We start from the raw sequence: 17,627 nt of genomic DNA, 5'->3' as shown, positions 1-17,627 counted from the left end.
ATGGGACAACCACACCAAGGAACCAACCCAAACTGATGATCCCACGGCCTTCAGGAGACAGGAACCCACTGACTCTGAGTTTTACATCTCTGCAGGTGCCTCCAAACCTCCAAAACAGACTGGAGATGAATAATTGGAATAATAAATCTCAACAGCACTCAAGGAGTACAGGCTAAATGAGCACAGGCTGTAATATCCACCTACTGCTGCCTTTTCACCCTGAAATACTGATTGCTGAAAGACTGAAAGCAAAAATCCCATCAACATAGAGGGCTTATGGTTATCATTACATTGATTAGTTGTTTTAATTTGAGATTTTTGGATGGGATTCCCTGTTCCAGCACATAAAATTTTCCATTGAAAGCAGATTTTGTCATTCTTTGCATGAGATACAGTGGTTAGTGTTAACATGCAACCAAAAATTTTATGCAGGCAAATGAACTGACTTCCTTTTCTTTGGGCTGCCTTCCAAAGCCCTGGTTTTAATATCTAATGTACAAAAGTCCCAGAACACTGCTTTATATTAAAAGCATGAGCCAGAAATGTCCTCAGAGAACACTCCTGAGGTCAGGATTTTTCATTTGTTATCCAGGCCTCCGTACCTAGATGGAAATATGGAATCACCTACAGCACATTTCATGTCTGCAGAGGAAAACACTTCAGGAACAGCATTTAGCACGTCCCACTGAATGGTGTGAACACACTGGGAAGGATTTAGTCACTTGATTCCTCCTAGGAACAACAACTGCAAAGATATTTGGACTTTCTCCTCAAAGAACTGAACGTGGTAAAAATACAAAATTCCAGCACAAAGCTGCAGGAGCTGAAGCCATGGAGGTGGACAGAAAGCAGGGTTGGGTGGGATTTTGGGAATTAATTGTTCCCTGTGAGGGTGGGGAGGCTCCCAGAGCAGCTGTGGCTGCCCCTGGATCCCTGAAGTGCCCAAGGCCAGGCTGGAATAACCTGGGACAGTGGAAGGTGTCAGGGGTGGAATTAGATGAACTTCAAGGTCCTTTCCACCCAAATCATTGCAGGATTCCACACTCTCAGCACCTCAGCAAAGCCAGGAAACCAAGAGGGATTTATGAGGCTGGAATAAGCTGGGACAGTGCAAGGTGTCCCTGCCCATGGCAGGGGTGGAATTAGATGAACTTCAAGGTCCTTTCCACCCAAACCATTGCAGGATCCCACACTCTCAGCGCCTCAGCAAAGCCAAGCAGCCAAACCAAAATTCACCTTGGAAACCAAGAGGGATTTCTGATTGGGGGGAAGGTTTGGCTTGTACCTGAGCCACTGTAGGAGGAGGATGAGGGGGTTCTCCTGGAGAAGCTTTTCACAGCCAGGCTCTGGCCTCTCTGCTTCCTCCTCCAGGCTGTCCTGCACTTGGAGTCGATGCTCTGCTTGATGCGGTACCAGTCCGACTCTGTGATGCCAAACTTGTAAAACAGGTGGCCTGGAATGGAGGAAAAAGAAAAAATTGCAAAAATACAGCAGAATATAGCATAGAAATACCTTAGAAATGCCATAGAGTAAGAGAGACACTGAGAGATGGAAATAGAAACAAGTTTCAAAGGATGGCTTTACAGAAAAGACTGGCTACTTTGGAGAAATAAAATTATGAAAGATGCGCTGTAGTAGGACCCACAAGGGTTAATTTTACATTATTGGCTTTAAGGCTTCTACAGCATGATGTGGCTAAAGCTGATAGACCAAAAAGCACTTACAGTGTACTGCAATTAGGAAATAGTTGGCTTCTCATTTTGATGGTGTGAATTATAACATCTGTATTGTCTCACCCTTCTCAAGAGACTGAAAATGGAATAAAAGTTTAAGCACCTCTCAGCTGCCTCATGTCTAGCTCAGAAAGGGCTTAATTTGACAATAATAATCAACACAAACTTGTATTTTCCAGAAAACAGAGAGGACACACACAGTCCCACACAACAGGCTCTGCACCTGCAAAGAGCCCCAAAGCTGAGCAGTTACAGGACTTCTCCAACAAACCTTTTTCCCAAAAGTCAGTGATTGTTCACCTGCACAGTTCTGGGTGTAAAAATGCCAGGAATTTTAAAAGTGTGAAACGTGCATGGAATTTTATCAGCTGCACTGGGGTCTGTGGAAGCTGCACTGTTACAAACCAAGAGGAGGATCCAGCACTGCAAAGGCAAAGCTGGAGCAGGGATTACTCCTCACTGACAGTACCCCTCAATGAGTCTGACTACAAAACTGACTCCTGCTGAAGAAGGAAAATGCCGAAAATTCCATATAGAAAAAAAAATCAACTCTTTTAAAGCTCAGTGCAAAATGGACCCAAATTCAGTAAAAAACAGAACCCAAAAGGAAGATCCTCTCACAGCTGCTCCTAGAATTCAGGCACTTCAGGAGCCTCAGGATGAACTCTGCAGCCCCTGGTGCTGAGCTGCCAAAGTGTTCCATGAACAAGGTGAGGAGTGGCTTTAAAGCTGGGAATTTAACTGGGAATGCTGTGCAGTGTCAGCTTGAATTATTCCACACTTTCACCATTTCATTGCAGCTTCTGAGGGGTTTGGATGTTCCCAAAGCACCAACACTGGAGAGCAAAAAACTTCGGGCCCTCACGGAAAAAAATCCCCTGAAAAATCCATTATTTGCCCATCTGAAATAGAGGGAGATGGATTTTTACATGGACAGGACAAGGGGAATGGCTTCAAACTGACAAAGAAAAGGGGTAGGGGGATTTTGGGAAGGAATTGTTCCCTGTGAGGGTAGAGAGGGGCTGGGCTGGAATTCCCAGAGCAGCTGTGGCTGCCCCTGATCCCTGGCAGTGCCCAAGGCCAGGCTGGGACAGGGCAGGGGTCTCTGCCCATTAAATGAACTTTAAGGTCCTTCCCACCCAAACCATCCCAGGATTCTCTGATCCAAACCCCCTAAATCCAACCAGAGCTCTCTGAACATTTAATATGTTAATACTCTCAAAATTCAGAGGTGCAACAGTGAACAAGCCAAGGCTGCCAGAGATGCTTTTACTCCACAGGGCAAGGCTTCAAGAATCTCTAAAATTCTCATTTTCCTTTCCCTACCCTGCAAAGTAAAATAATCTTTTCCACTTTTCCACTTACTGGGCTTTCCATCTTCCTCTCAGACGGGCTCCTAATCCTGTGAAGGACTTGCCTAAGCTGTTGTATATAGAACCTAAAGAACAGGATATGGGCTGCTCCTGCAAGACAAACGATTTGAAGCCTGGAGCCACAAAATTCCAGGTTTGCACAAACTAAAAGCTCCACAGCTTCCTCTGCATTACAAATGAGCCCAGAGTCCTCAAAGCCTGAAATCTGCAGGCTCTAACAGAGCCAAGTGGAGAACTGGATCTCTTGTGGCATCATTTTTTAAAATAAAATTTATTTTTTCAATGTTTTTATTATTTTTTGTAGGAGCAAATTGAAATAAAGGAGAGAATACACAGGAAGAAAACACAGGACCCCAAAATTTACTTCAAAAGTGCTTTGAAGTCCCCCAAAATTTCTCACTTCTAAGTGACAGCAAGAACACAGAGAAGTTTACAGCCCTGTGTGGTGTCTCCAAACTGGGAAAGGAGAAAAATGGGCTGAAATTCCAATTTGCTGCTGTGCAGGGTTCCTTTCCATGGGTGTCAGCAAAAGCAGAGCACAGAATGAATTTCAGATGGAAAATCTGTGCAGTCACTGTCGCAATCTAAAACGCTGTTTTACAACCAGGCCCTGAGCAAGATGTTTCCTACCAGGAAAAATCACAACCTAAAGGCACTGGAGGAGTTTCTAAGGAGATAAAAAGTTCCCAGTGGCATTAAAAAGATGATTTACCTGCAGGAGAGAGAGAAATCCCCCAAATTGTGCACACAATAGCAGAGTGGAGTGAGCTGAGTGCTCCCTATCCACAAATAATTGCAGGCAGGAGAGCCCCCAGCATGTCCCAATCCCAACCCACCCAAAATCAGGATATTGGAAATGAGACCTCTCACTTGGGGAAAGCCAGAGGAGAGAAAAGGCAGGAAAGCTCCAGAGAGAAGGGATTTGAGGGTTTTTTGGATCATTTACTCTCCAAAGCTGCATCAAACATTGATATTTTACACAGCACAGCATCCACGAGCCACAGAACAGCACAGAAAAATCCAGGCAGGAATATAAATCAGGACTTGGACCAAAAGACAATGATTTGGAAGATGGATGCCCATAAAAGAAGAGTAAAGTACAGGATTTAGATAATTTAAGACTGGCTGAGTGTGTTTTTAGTGATCTTTTCATGAATGGTGCCTCAAAAAAGAAAAAAAGTCCTTATTTTAAAACAATAAAAACCCAAGTTTGCTTTTTTGGGGGTAGGAATCTCATTTCCTGAAGGAAGCTTTCCATAAAAAACACACCAGAGACTTAAAAATACTTCACTGATTTCATAAATTGCAGGAGTTGGGGTGATTTACACAGACAGAGAGATCCTGGCTGCAGCTTGGGAGACAAAAAGGGCTGCAAAGAGAATTCAGGAGCCACAGGGGAGAAAAGAGGAAATCAAGGATCAACATTCCAATCTGAGCAAGGAAAAGCTCAGGAAGAAGGCAAAAATCAGGAAAATTCGAGTCAGCTTTAAAAGGCAACAGGTGCAGCAGGGATCAGAGACAGGGAGAGAGCTGGGGGAGTTCAATTAAAATGAAAAAGAGCAACACAAGCAGGTCTGAAATAAATCTTTCTGTGGTTTTTAAAGGAAATAAAAAATAGGGGAAACAAACCCTTGGGAATACAAAGATTTGATTTGGTACAAACACAGAGGAGGTGTCTGAAATGATTCAACACTCCCAAATTTTTGGAGCATCTGCTGTACAAAATAAAGAGAAAAAGGGTTGGAGCTTGCTAAAAACAAGAATTAATTATAAACTAAGGAAATCCCAGGGAAACCATGTTCCTGGGGAAGTAATCCTCTCTTTCTGGAAGGTCAAAAGTCAAGGAGCAAAAGACAAAACAATCCCCACAGAACATGAAACTGTAAAGAAATCTAATGAAGAACAAATTGAGGAGGAAGAGATCAAAACCAGACATGAAATATTCCATCCTCATCCCACATTCAGAACCAGCTCCTAAAAATCAAATTCTATGGCAGGAGTTTCATTTGCACACCCTGAGTTCCTGCTGCTCCTCATTCTCCAGGAATCACAGATTTCCTTGGAAATTTCTGAGGTAAATCAGTATTTCCATGCACTTGGCAGAGTTAGGCTGAGGTGGTCCAGAAATTCCTGCTGGTTTTGGTGCATTTAGAAAGATTTGGGAAAGTGCAGCACAGAATCCAACAGCCATGTATAAAATACAAACATATTTCTATTAATACAGAATCCAAGCAGATTTAGGTCACTGCTCCTTTACTTTCCAATTCCCTCTAATTTTTCAAACCCAAAGAAAAGCACCAGGATGGGGAATTCATCTTGAAGTGATGGACAGAATCCTTTTAAATTGACAGGAACACGATGGATCCTACAAGAAACAAAAGGCTCCTGCATGCTCAGAGGAGAAGGGGCTGATTTTTTGGGGCTTTGGCACCCAAAATTCATTCTTTCTGAGCAGGGTCATACATTTGGAGTCTTTTTGATTAAACCAAGAGCACATGACAGCAAAATCTGCTGCTCCAAACACGGAGGGAGCAGAGGAAAAGCTGAAGCACCTCTGGAATTCCTCCTTGAGCCTTCAGGCTTTGATTCTGCAAAGCTGATGCAGGGCTTGCCCTGCCCATATTGAAACCATTGGAATTGTTTACTCCTCTGACAGCTGGGGGATGATCTCCACAGCTGAGAGCCTCTTCCCCTGCTCAGACTGGGCATGTTCAGGTTTGGGATGCATGAGGGGAGGGATGCCAGAGCTTTGGAGGCTCCTCCAGTGTCACAGGGCTGGAAAATCCATCCTGGCACCAAAAATTCCCTTTCCAGGACATTGCTCTGATCCACAACGTCCAAAGAGAGACAGGAGGAGCTGCTGGGGGAGAGGGAAGGCACACTCAGCTACCAAGTCATTAACTCTGTTCATTAATATTTATTTAGGATATTTAACTGAATAGTTCATCTTTAACAAGTCACAGATTCAGAGGAGACATGAAAATTTAAGTTATTTTAAATGCCTTTGTTCTTCAAATTAAAAGAACCCTACCAGAAGTTTTAAAAATGAAAAATTAATGTTAATTGGGATCTAGAGTCTCCAAATTCCACCAAGGGATCCTGTTCCAGAGCAGGAGAGCTCCTCCACTCAGTCACACCTCAGCACCTCTCTGGAAGAGCAGCCAGGCCATTTTTACCTATTTTACAGCAAGCAGAACCTGGTTTATTCTGATTTATGGAAGGAGCCATCAGCATTCAAACATTGCCATCTAGTGGGGTGTCAAATTCCCAGTGTGGCAGGAAAAGATGGATTTTATCTGCTCCTGGTTTGCCCCATCCCAACTCCCCACAGGACACAGAGAGTGCTCTGAAAGATTCTGGAGCTGCAGGAGCAGGGAGAGGCTGGGGTGAATTAATTATTTCATCCCTGCAGAATTAATCAATCCCTGCAGAATTAACTAATCCCTGCAGGAACAGAATATTTGTGATGTTCCTGGAAATCCCAGAGGGATCCTTCAATCCCTTTCCTGATGGTGACAGAACATCCACAGCTGTTTAATAACCTGAGTAAAATTATTAACAATTAATCAACCCCTACAAGAAAATCATTCTGGACCAAAGTACAATTATTATAAATTAATCAATCAACCCCTACAAGAAAATAATTCTGGACCAAACAAAGGGTTTATAACCTGAGAAGAGCAAACTCTTCCTGTTCTCTGCTCCAGGTCCCCAGTAACACCAGAGTGATGACACTGTACAAATGGCATTTGCTTCTAGTTTTTTCCATCACAAAAAATCTTACATTTATTCCTATTTTGTCTCCCATTTTTAAAAGAGAAGACAACAGCTGCGGCAGAAACCTTCCCAAAGAGCCCAACTTCAGACTTGCCCTTTTCCTCTTTCCACAGCCCTGAAAGAGCCCTGGCAAAGCCATTTTTGTGTGCCCAGGCTCAGCACTCTGCTCCTGCCTGTGCAGACCTGCTCACTCCAGCACGTACTCCAACCAAGCCTGGCCAAAAGGGAGAAGCACTGAGGGATGGAAGGAGTGTGCAAACAGATGGTCCAAGTGACCTCATACATTCATTTTCTGGTTTCTGCAGAGCCCAGCACTCACCAGAGCCTGACAGCACATCACACACGGCGCAGTCACAGCAGTGGGGAATGACAGCCCCACCACGGCTTTGCCAAGAACGGAAAATTGAATTTCTCACTTTTCTAACACAAAGACAACAAGAGGAGTGTGAGGAGGAGAGAGAAAACACACAATTTATTTTCTGTCCCCAAAATTGCTGCCTTTTTTTTTTTTTTCAGTTTATTAACAGGGCCTGGCCAGGAAAATAATTGAAATCAAGAGAAGCGCCCAGGAAAGAAGCAAACTGCAGGCAGCAGCGAGTTCCAGCTGAAAGCAGGGCCAGCACTGATGCCATGGATGAGAACTGTGGGGCTGAGATAAACTCAATGGGTTCTCCCATTATCTTCTTGCCTGGCCTCAAACGAGGTTATCAGTGCCCTGCATGTGGCAGCATTTAATTGATTCACAAAGCAGCAGCTCTGTGCAGCTGGAGCCAGGCTCGTGCAGCTCTGAGGGACACAGTGTGTGAGAGCAGCAGCAGCACGAGGCCAACAGAAATTAAAGCTCTTCAGACAGGAGAAAAGCCCAGCAGAAAGGATTTCTTTCACTTCTTGCTTTTTAAAGATGTGCTGAACTCTCAGACTCTGCTCCTGAGGAGGAGAGAGCTCCACAGCTCTGCAGCCTCTGCAGCAGGTGACACCACTGGTGACCTTCTCAACAGAGCCAGCCCAGCTGCAGGGGCAGCAGAGCCCCTGGCAAGGCTCAGAGCCCAGGCTGTGACAGCACAGAGCTCAGCAGGACCTGCACAATTCCCCCAGTTCCACCCCAAAGGGAACCTCTCCCTGTCCCACCCTGAGCCATGCTGAGGAGCAGGAGTGTCCCACAGGGTGCCTGAGCACCTGGAGCAGTGCAGGGTGTCCTGGAAGGACAGACTCCAGTCCCTCCCAAAGCAAACAGTGCCAGGGTGCTGTGATAACGCCACAGAACAGCCTGCAGCCACTCTGTGTTTCCCAAGAACTGCAGCCCGTGGTGTTTAACACTGGGAGAAGAAAATGTTGGCACAAAGGGTTTCCAGGGACCACAGGATTAGCTCATCCAGCAGACACAAACCACAGGACTCCTGTTCAGGCTCCCAGGGCTGGGCAGAGGAGCTCTTGTCCTATAGCCTGAGGGACCCTGGGCTGGGGCCAGCAGCTCAGGGATGCTCAGGAAATTGCTGGGATGAGCTCTGCCACTGCCCCAAACCTCCAGAGCATCCATGGCTGATCCTGAGGGACTGAACCAACAATTACCAACATCCCAATCACAGAAATCACCACTTTCTGCTGCTGATGAAATGTTAAAGACACAGGATAAAATGCCAATTTGGATCATTTTTCCTCAGGCTCTCCAGCAGTCTCCAGATGGAATCCAAGGTTTGGATGCGCCTCTGCAAGTGCTGATGTACAGGATTGTGGCATGTTGGTGTGACACTTTCAAACCATGGGATGTTATTCAATACTCTGACAGCCAGCCATACTCTGAATATTGTGGGATATTCAGAAATGAGACACGAGAAGCTCCAAATTATAAACAGGAAATGAAAGGAAGACAAAATATGCCAAAAAAGCATACAAATATTAGAAAGGAAAGAAGAAAAAGAGGAAAAATTGGTAGAGTTAATAAAAATTCAGTAATAAAAAAGGCTTTTAGAAGTGGGAAAGTGAAAGAATAGAAAATATTGATGATATTCTGTATTTACAGTGCATGTCCCAAACTGCAATGTTTGTGTAGAGCACCTGAAGGAGACAGAAGCTGGAGAGAAATTATTTCCAGGGCTCTGGAGGGGCAGGACACAAGGGATGGCCTCTCACTGCCAGGGACAGGGTTAGGTGGGATTTTGGGATGGAATCATCCCCTAGGAGGGGTGAAGAGGCCCTGGAATGGATTCACTGAGCAGCTGTGGCTGCCCCTGCATGCCTGGCAGTGCCCAAGGCCAGGCTGGACAGGGCTGGGAGCCACCTGGGACAGTGGGAGGTGTCCCTGCCATGGCAGGGGGTGGCACTGGATCTTCAAAATATAACTATAAATATACATATAACTATAAATACACATATAACTAAAAAATAGATATATATAAATATACAAATAAATATATAAATATAAAATGTAACTATAAAGAATTGCTGCACACAGCCCAAACCACTCCAGGATTCCATGATAAACATCTTATAAAACAGCACCAGCCTGGAGTGTCCCATAAAACATCCTCTGGTGAGAAACATCCGAGCTCAGCTCATCCATGAGAACTTCCTGCCCTTCCTCCAGTATTTCCAAGCAGCATAATCCCCAAGAAGGACAGAAATGTGATCTATTTGTGTTTATCCTGCTGTTATGAAGCTCAGACTGCCCATGAAAAGCTGGAGCAGCAGTGCTGAGCTCCCCACACGTTTTCCAGGCCACCAGAGGCAGCTCCAAGCAGCCCAACCTGTGGGCAGCAATATTTCTATTTCTATTCCTATTTCTATTTCTCTCTCCATACATAAACTCATCCCACTGCCATCAGTTCCACAGCCAAATGTGGTTCCTATTAAGCAGCCGTGTGTGGGCTGCAGCTCCAGAGCTGGTGTGTGGATTTTTGGGAAGCAGAGCCAGTGTTTAATTCCATTTGGCCTCTGCTGAGGACACAAGTCCTTTCGGAGTGTATTAACATCTCTTTCAACTCCTGCAGTAGGAGAAGTGCTCCCATCCCTGCTGCAAGGAATGTTTTATAGAACAGGAGCAGCAAGCTTTGATGAGGGATTTCTTTCTGTGCTGTGTTTTTGTGGCTTAAAAAGTGAAGTTATTTGGCATTTGAAGCAGAAAATGCATCATTCAGAGTTAAAAATCAGATTTTATCATTAGGTATTCTCAGCTAACACTTTGTTTTATGGTATTTAAAAGACAGGGATGCATTCTGGAGGAAATTAAAGGGAAATGGGAAAATTCACTCTATGAGAGTGGAAGCAGATGGGAAAATTCACCCAAGTTTTCAGCACAGTTTCCTCCCCTCTGTGAGCACTGCAGGGTTTGGGTGGGGGATTTGAGGGTTTGAGTTGGTTTTTTTTCCTCAGCAACAATCCTGTCCCTAACAAGAGAGTTATTTCCATGTGCATAAATCATTCCCTGAGCAACAGATGCTGTCTGGAGGCAAAATAAGAATTTTGGGGTCCAATAACACAAGGGCACAGGTTCCCCTTAATACAATCCATGAGTTTGGATCTCCTTCCTTCACCCAGCCAGAAATTCTGCATTAAATGTGCAGGTTCTGATCTTCCATCCTCTTAGAATAATTAACCAGAACTGAAAATAAGTGGGAAAATGAGAGTCTGCAAAAACCCATGTGCAGAGCAAGGGGCTTGCACAGAAATAATACACAAAGTTACACACAATAATATATAAAATATGTGTATATATAAATATATATTATAAGCAACTAATCTTATTTTGTTTTCATTTAGTTACTTTGATTATTTTGAAGAATAAGAACTACTGATAAATTTTCTTTTCTGAGCTTCTGAAATCCCCCCTCCATTTTTTCCAGCGTGCCATGGAAAATCATCTTTTCTATTACACCATTTCTTATAACTGAAAAATTCTGAATTTGGGAATCTGTTTTTTCCAACTTGCTTGTGGAAATAGCTGTAAAATCTCCAAAGAGCTAAACCTGTATTTTCTGTTAGGCAAAGAAAATTACAACTGAGGATGTTCTTGGATTGTATTTCACCAGCAAAAGTCTCCATTTTTAGCAGGGCTGAGGTAATGAGCTATTTAATGACATAGATTGTGTTTAAATCATTCTGGTTTCTTGCCCAAAAGCTCTCCTCAGTACCACTGCCACCCCACAAGCAAATTCCTACCACAAGTGAAAATTTAGACTTCCAAAGATAAACTTTCCTCTCCTCTTGTGGTAAACCCTGTGCAGAGCATCAAGAATTTTTAATAAACACACATCTCTTCATTTTCTATACTTGCTGCATATTACACAAAATACTTTCTCTATTAAATACAGATTTGCTTGGTGTTTTTCTTATAGGAAAAAAAAAAAAAAAGATGGAATATCTTGGCACTGACAAACTGCAAGAAACCTGAAACGAAAGGAAAAACAAAATCCTTTCTATTTCCTTGGGCTCCTCTGGCTGTGACTGGCACAGGCTAGGCTGATGACATTGGATTTTTCATTTCTGGTTGAATTAAGTCATCAAAGCATCACTGGCTCAGAGCAGAAGCAAATCCCACTGTGGGGACCAGCCCTGAGGGGGTTCCCATGCCAGGAACACTCGGGTTTGGGGTGATTTTCTGGGAGAGCACCTCAGGGATGAAAAGCAGATGTGTGTGCACAGGAAAGGGGGTTTGGGATGGCAGGGATGGAATCATGGCACACACAGACTCTGAGCGTGGGCACAATCCCATCCTCGAGAGCTGAGTGCTCCACATTCCTCACCAGGCTGCTGAATCCAGCTCCACTCCCACTTAATTACTGCCAGTGATGACACATGAGGTTATTAAGTGAAATCATCATTCCTGGACCACTGTTCTCACTGCTACATTTGCTGCTCCATCAAGATTTGTGTTTTCTTTGCTGGTTGCCACAGGATTCTTTGTCCTTGCTGGTAGCAGATCAACATTTCACTGCCCAAACCAGACTTCTCTGGCCAGATCCACACAGGCTCTATTTTTTCCAGAAATCCCGAGTTTTTTATGGCCTGGCTCCCAAAAGAAAACAACTCAGCAGCCAAGAGCAGGAAGGAGTGAAGTTGTTTCAGATACCTGGATCCCAAACCAAGCTGATATCACCAAAGTCAGACCCTGATTGCTGCTCATGATCCCCTGCTCTCACATCTGTGCCATTCCAGGCCTTCTCCAGCTGCAGGGATCACTTCCATAATCCAGTATTTTCATGGTCAGAATGCCTCGCAGAAGTGACATAATCCCCAGCTTGAGCACTGGGTCACATGGACACATTCCTTCCCCATGCTCACACTGGCAAACATCTCATCTTCCTCCACCACTAGTTACAAACTGACCCATGTGATTTGTGCTCTCAGATTTGAGGGATGGGAAAAGAACTGCCTGGGAATTGCTTTAACACTGGTGCAAGATCCATTTCTTAGTTTTTCTAAAAGCTTTTAAGAAAAATCTATGCTTTAATAGCAACATCATTAACACTGATGAGATCAGCAGACAAGAAGGCTTTGGAGATCAGCATTAATTTGTATTATCATCTCTCTTAAAAATACATATTTAATGTGTTTGTAAAAGAAGCCCAAAGTCATCTTCTTCAGGCAAATAATGAAGCAAAAATTGCCCTAATGCAGCCACCTGAGCGGGTTAGATTTGGTTTTCAATTTCCCCAAAATAGCCTGAAAACCACTGGAAGCAGCAGCAGATAAGAGGAACGTGATTCCTGCCATCACCAAACACCATTCTTATTTCCTTCCCTGGAACTGTCCCACAGCCACTTCTCCAAACAGCACCCCAAATAATCCCTGACCTCTTCCTAAGCCTTACCTGGAGTTTCAAATTGCCAATTCCATACAAAACTCACCAGTAGGACAAATTATTCCCACTCCAGATCCACTGGTGACTACACAAAATGTGACTACAAAGGATCTGGTAACAAGAGGACCTCCTGGTTTATTAGAATCCAGTTCAAGGATCCCTCCTGGGCCTGCCCAGACAGCCCAACAACCCCAGCCTGTCCCTGGGAACGGTGTCCAAACACTCCTGGAGCTCTGGCAGCCTCAGGGCTGTGCCCATTCCCTGACTGCAGTGTTCAACCACCTTCTGGCAGCAGAAACTTCTCCCAGAGCCCTGGTTGTGCTGGTTTCTTGGAAATAAAGCACAGGGAGCAGACTTGGCTGTCCTCAATGTATTCACTAGCAAATCAACACAGCAGAACACGATGCTCACGTCCAGATTCCTCTTTTCATTTCAAACCAGTGGCTGTGCCTTTGTTCTACATGAAACCACATTTGATTCCTTTTAAATTAACAAATATCGTGCCTTTAACACAAATATCAGTTCACAGCTCCATAACAGCTTAAATAATGCAAAGACTGATGCACATGGAGCAGACAGAAATCCAACAGCGTCCTGCCATTCCTGTGAACCCAGATTTTATGATCCTGACACTGCCAACTTTTCCCATCACAATCTCAGCAAGTCTTCTGAAAAAACAGACATAAACGGGAAGTCAAAAACTATGGTTCAAGACCATGCTGATCTGAGCACTTGAACAGTATTGAAATTTGTGTTACTAATTATTTCTGCAATATTTACTACACTCACAGCTGGTGATTGCACAGATGTCAGAATTCAGAATAAAAGACTGAGGAATTTCTGGTGAATACCCACCAAGTGAAGTAAACCAGCCTTTTAGGATTTCTTCCCAAAACCTTCTTCATAAACAAAAGCCACCAGAACATCTCACCGCGCATCAAACACACTTAATATCTCATTTAATCCATCCATTCCTGCCTTATCCACACGTCAAACTCCCCGGTTTCACTCACAGCGAATCCCGTAGATCATGAGAGGATCCAGCTGCTTCTTGCCGTGCTTGCCCTGGCCCGAGAGGTTGGAGATGGCCTGGATCTCCCTGTGGAAGAGGTAATCCAGCAGGGTCAGGGCCATCTTCTCGGCCGTGCGGCAGTTGGTGCTGATGTGCAGCATGTCCGCGGGCGTGATGGGGCAGCGCACGCGCATCTCGGGGTTGTTCTCATCGCCCAGCCACGTCCCGTTGGGGTAATCCTCTGAAACACACATGGGGACAGCTGGGGTAACCTCTGAAACACACATGGGGAAAGGCTGGGGTAACTCTCTGAAACACACATGGAGAGAGCTGGGGTAACCCTCTGAAACACACATGGGACAAGGGTAAGCAAGGAGACAGGCTGGGGTAATCCTCTCAAACACACGTGGGGACAGCTGGGGTAACCCTCTGAAACACACGTGGGGACAGCTGGGGTAACCCTCTGAAACACACGTGGGGACAGCTGGGGTAACCCTCTGAAACACACATGGGAAGGGTGAGCAAGGCTGGGGTAATCCTCTCAAACACACATGGGGCAAAGGCTGAGCAGGGAGGCAGGCTCAGGACACAGCCAGGATTGCTCAAGTTCGCATCCTCTCCCCCACTTTGCCTCCTGGTGTCCCATGGGCTTTCCCAGCTGAGCGCAGCGGGATCGCGGTGCCGGCCACTGAGAGAAAGAAACCCAAATTCACCCAGCAGTGACCTAAAGCTGCTGTTGTTCATGTTCTGACCCACAGAGCAACTGGTGAGGCCAGTCCAGGTGTCCAACTCTCAGAGATCTCTTTTATTGAGAAACCACTCCAGGCCCAGTGCTCTCATCCCCTAAAAATTAAGGTTACTGCAGCTCTGGGATATTCTCAAAGCACAGCAAATTTCAAGCAGTCAACAGCTTTGAACCTTGTTTTTCCCCAACCCCAAACCCATTTCTGGTTGTCAAACCCGTGAGATTAAAGCAAGGCTAAGCAAGATTATAGATTTAGGAAATTATAATCAATAGTGAGCACCAACCTGTTTAATCATTTAAAAGGAGTACATCGAGCAATTACAATAATTTGGGATGTAACCAGAGATCCTAAATATAATTTGGGTTTTTCCTCATATTTACTGGCTATATTATTTTCTAAATAATAGCTTCCCAAGGAACAGGCCCAGCAGAAGGGTAATTATTCAAACACTAATCATCTTCCCTCTTATTCAAACATAGGACCATCAGAGCCACAGCTATACCTACCTACACACACAATCAATATATTAAGAAGTTTTTTATTTCTTTCCCAGTTTGTCATGGGGAACAAAAAGGAACACTAGGGATTTAATTAAATAAATAAATAGAATTCAAAGGAGTATTAGGCCCTTACTTCTATTAACCTGTGCACACAATGCCAAAAGTTGATGGATTCAAGACTAACCAGCAACTGGAACAGAGCTCAGGACCAACCCCACCTCAAGTGGAGGATGGAACACAGAGCCAAGGATGAGACTCCCATTCCAGACATAAACCAAACCTCCAGAATTCCTCACACTGCTCATAGGAGCAGGGTAGGAAGCACTCCAGCAATATTTCAGTGTCCACTGACATGGACCATTTGGATTTGATTTCCATGTTTGCTCAACTATGGAGTAAAACAAGGTTCGCTGACTGAGGGGTCACTCAGTCCTTCCACTGAGAGCTTTACAGTAATTTATTGTGAACAGCATTCAGTTACAATTACATTAATGACTTTTCTTTCATTAAGTGATCTTTGAGCCGACTTTTGTGTATTGACAAAGTCCCCAATTCCTGGTTTCCATTACCCTTCCATCCCCAAAGGAGGTGACAGAGCTCAGGTGAAACAGCATTTCCTCCTCACACCGAGCAGCACCCACAGCAAGCAGCATCTGGATATCCAAATCCTGCCCTGGGCTTTATCAGACTACATGCCAGAAGAACTCAATAAAACAGAACATAAAAGCAACTCCAAACACTCCAAGCTGCTTTTCCAGCACGACCTTTGGGCTGAGTCACCCCACATGTCAGGGCCGAGCTCGCAGGCTGAGTAACGACAGGATGAGGCAAACGTTGGGTTGTGCAATCCTGATTTATCACTGAGAGCAGCAGATTATCAGCACGAGCACAGCCACACAACCAGGGAATGGCTTGGGCTGGAAGGGACCTTAAAATTCATCTCCTCCACCCCTGCCATGGGCAGGAACACCTTCCACCATCCCAGGCTGCTCCAAGCCCTGTCCAGCCTGGCCTTGGGCACTGCAGGGATGCAGGGGCAGCCACAGCTCCTCTGGGCACCCTAGGCCTCCCCACAGGGAAGAATTTCTTCCTTACATTCAGTAACTTGCAAGGAAAACTATTTATTGTTGACATATGTAGAAACTCATCCCTCCAATTTTTTTCCTGCCGAAATCAGAACTTCATGCCCTGTCCTGAATATATTTTTATACACTTGCAAATTGTTTGTATTTTTTTGCCTTAATTTGATCCTTTCTTTTCTATCCTGAGCCAGGATAGGTCACACTGGCTGCTTTCTGCTCCCAGTACCAGGTGCCATCTGAAAAATAAAGTGGTTTGGATGAGTTGTGCCTTGTTTTGCATGCCACTGTGTCTGGCCTCACCACAAGTCTGGTTACCATTATCAGGGAAAACAACAGGCTGTTCCTCAAGATAAATGGACTGGGTTAGAAAAATTTGGGCAGATCTGGCGAAGCAAAAACATCTCTGGATCAATATGTACGTTTTTCAAAGAAATTCTAGGAAGCCTGAATAAATTATCCTCCAGCCTATCACAGCCTTGCTGCCCTACAGCTCACAGGATTGCTGTTGGATATAGGAATTTTTGTTCCTTATGGAACACCTTTTGCCTGCAGACTTTTCTAACAAACGTTGTTAACCTACATGAACCAAAGATTTTGTTCAATTTGCAAAATCCTCTTTTTTCTGCTGGCACAGAGTCCAGAACATACTGTTTTTACCACATGCAACTGTTCTTTTATTGCTCCCAGCCTGGAAAAAAAGACATTATCTTGTTATTCTGACCTATGACCACAATCCCCCCACTAAATTATCTCTTGCATTTTCCTCCTCCTTTCAAACAGAAAGGGAATTTATTTTATAACCATTTTGCATCAGGCATTACTGAAGTTAACCATGAATCCACTGCAGCTCTGTGAGGGCACAAAAGCTGAATTATTCCTTATTTTAGATCACAATCATTCCTGCCAGGCTGCCGACACATCTGGCACTTTGCAGGGAGCAAACACAGGACTGGCACCCAAAAATCTGGTGGAAAGAGGAAATCCAGGGCCAGTTCTGAGTGAGGCACAAACACCCTGAGCTCTGGTGTGGGACGGAGGAGAATGGATAAAGAAGGAGAAAACAGATTGGGAATTGGGTGGAAATCCCGTCTGAGCAATTAAATACATAAACACTATTGACTAAATCTGGATCACTGTAGTCTCCCAGCAGTGAAATATCCTTCAATGCACATGGAATGGTTCCTGAGGTGCATTATCAGGCTTTGGAGGTGATATCGGGGTGCAATAGGTTATTTAGTGCATGCACTGTAAAAGGCAGACTCCAACCCCAGCACTGCACAGCCATACCCTGCTGCTGCTGCTCCTTAAACACTTCTAAAAACTCAGCAATGTCAGCTGGGGAGGAAGGGAACCCCCAAAGAACCTCCTTCCCTTCAGCTCAGTGAAGCACAACTGCACACACTCACCTGGAGCTCAGCCCTTCACACACCCTCTCATTTTGCCCTATTTTTCTTTCTTTAACTGAGGAAGAACTTCATTCCCTGGAGGGTGGCAGAGCCCTGGCACAGCTGCCCAGGACAATGTGGGGTGTCGCTCTCTGGAGACATCCCAAACCCACCTGGATGTGTCCCTGCCTGGGGCTGGGTGATCTCCAGAGCTCCCTTGCA

General features: G+C 44.8%; 1 protein-coding gene across 3 annotated transcripts in view; it reads right to left on the bottom strand.

Annotated features, from left to right (window-relative positions):
• Positions 1-17,627, bottom strand: part of BANP (BTG3 associated nuclear protein) — a 111,118-nt gene that overhangs the window by 59,033 nt on the left and 34,458 nt on the right. For all 3 annotated transcript variants that reach the window (XM_063168177.1, XM_063168176.1, XM_063168178.1), the window contains exons 7-8: positions 13,694-13,933; positions 1,286-1,453 (exon numbers count right to left, since the gene is read on the bottom strand). In XM_063168177.1, the coding sequence (XP_063024247.1) occupies positions 1,286-1,453; positions 13,694-13,933 (408 nt within the window). The remainder of the gene's footprint in view (positions 1-1,285; positions 1,454-13,693; positions 13,934-17,627) is intronic.

This window comes from Melospiza melodia, chromosome 13 (assembly GCF_035770615.1).
Source record: "Melospiza melodia melodia isolate bMelMel2 chromosome 13, bMelMel2.pri, whole genome shotgun sequence".
Classification (NCBI taxonomy): Eukaryota; Metazoa; Chordata; class Aves; order Passeriformes; family Passerellidae; genus Melospiza; species Melospiza melodia.
This window is presented reverse-complemented; position numbering and strand designations above follow the sequence as displayed.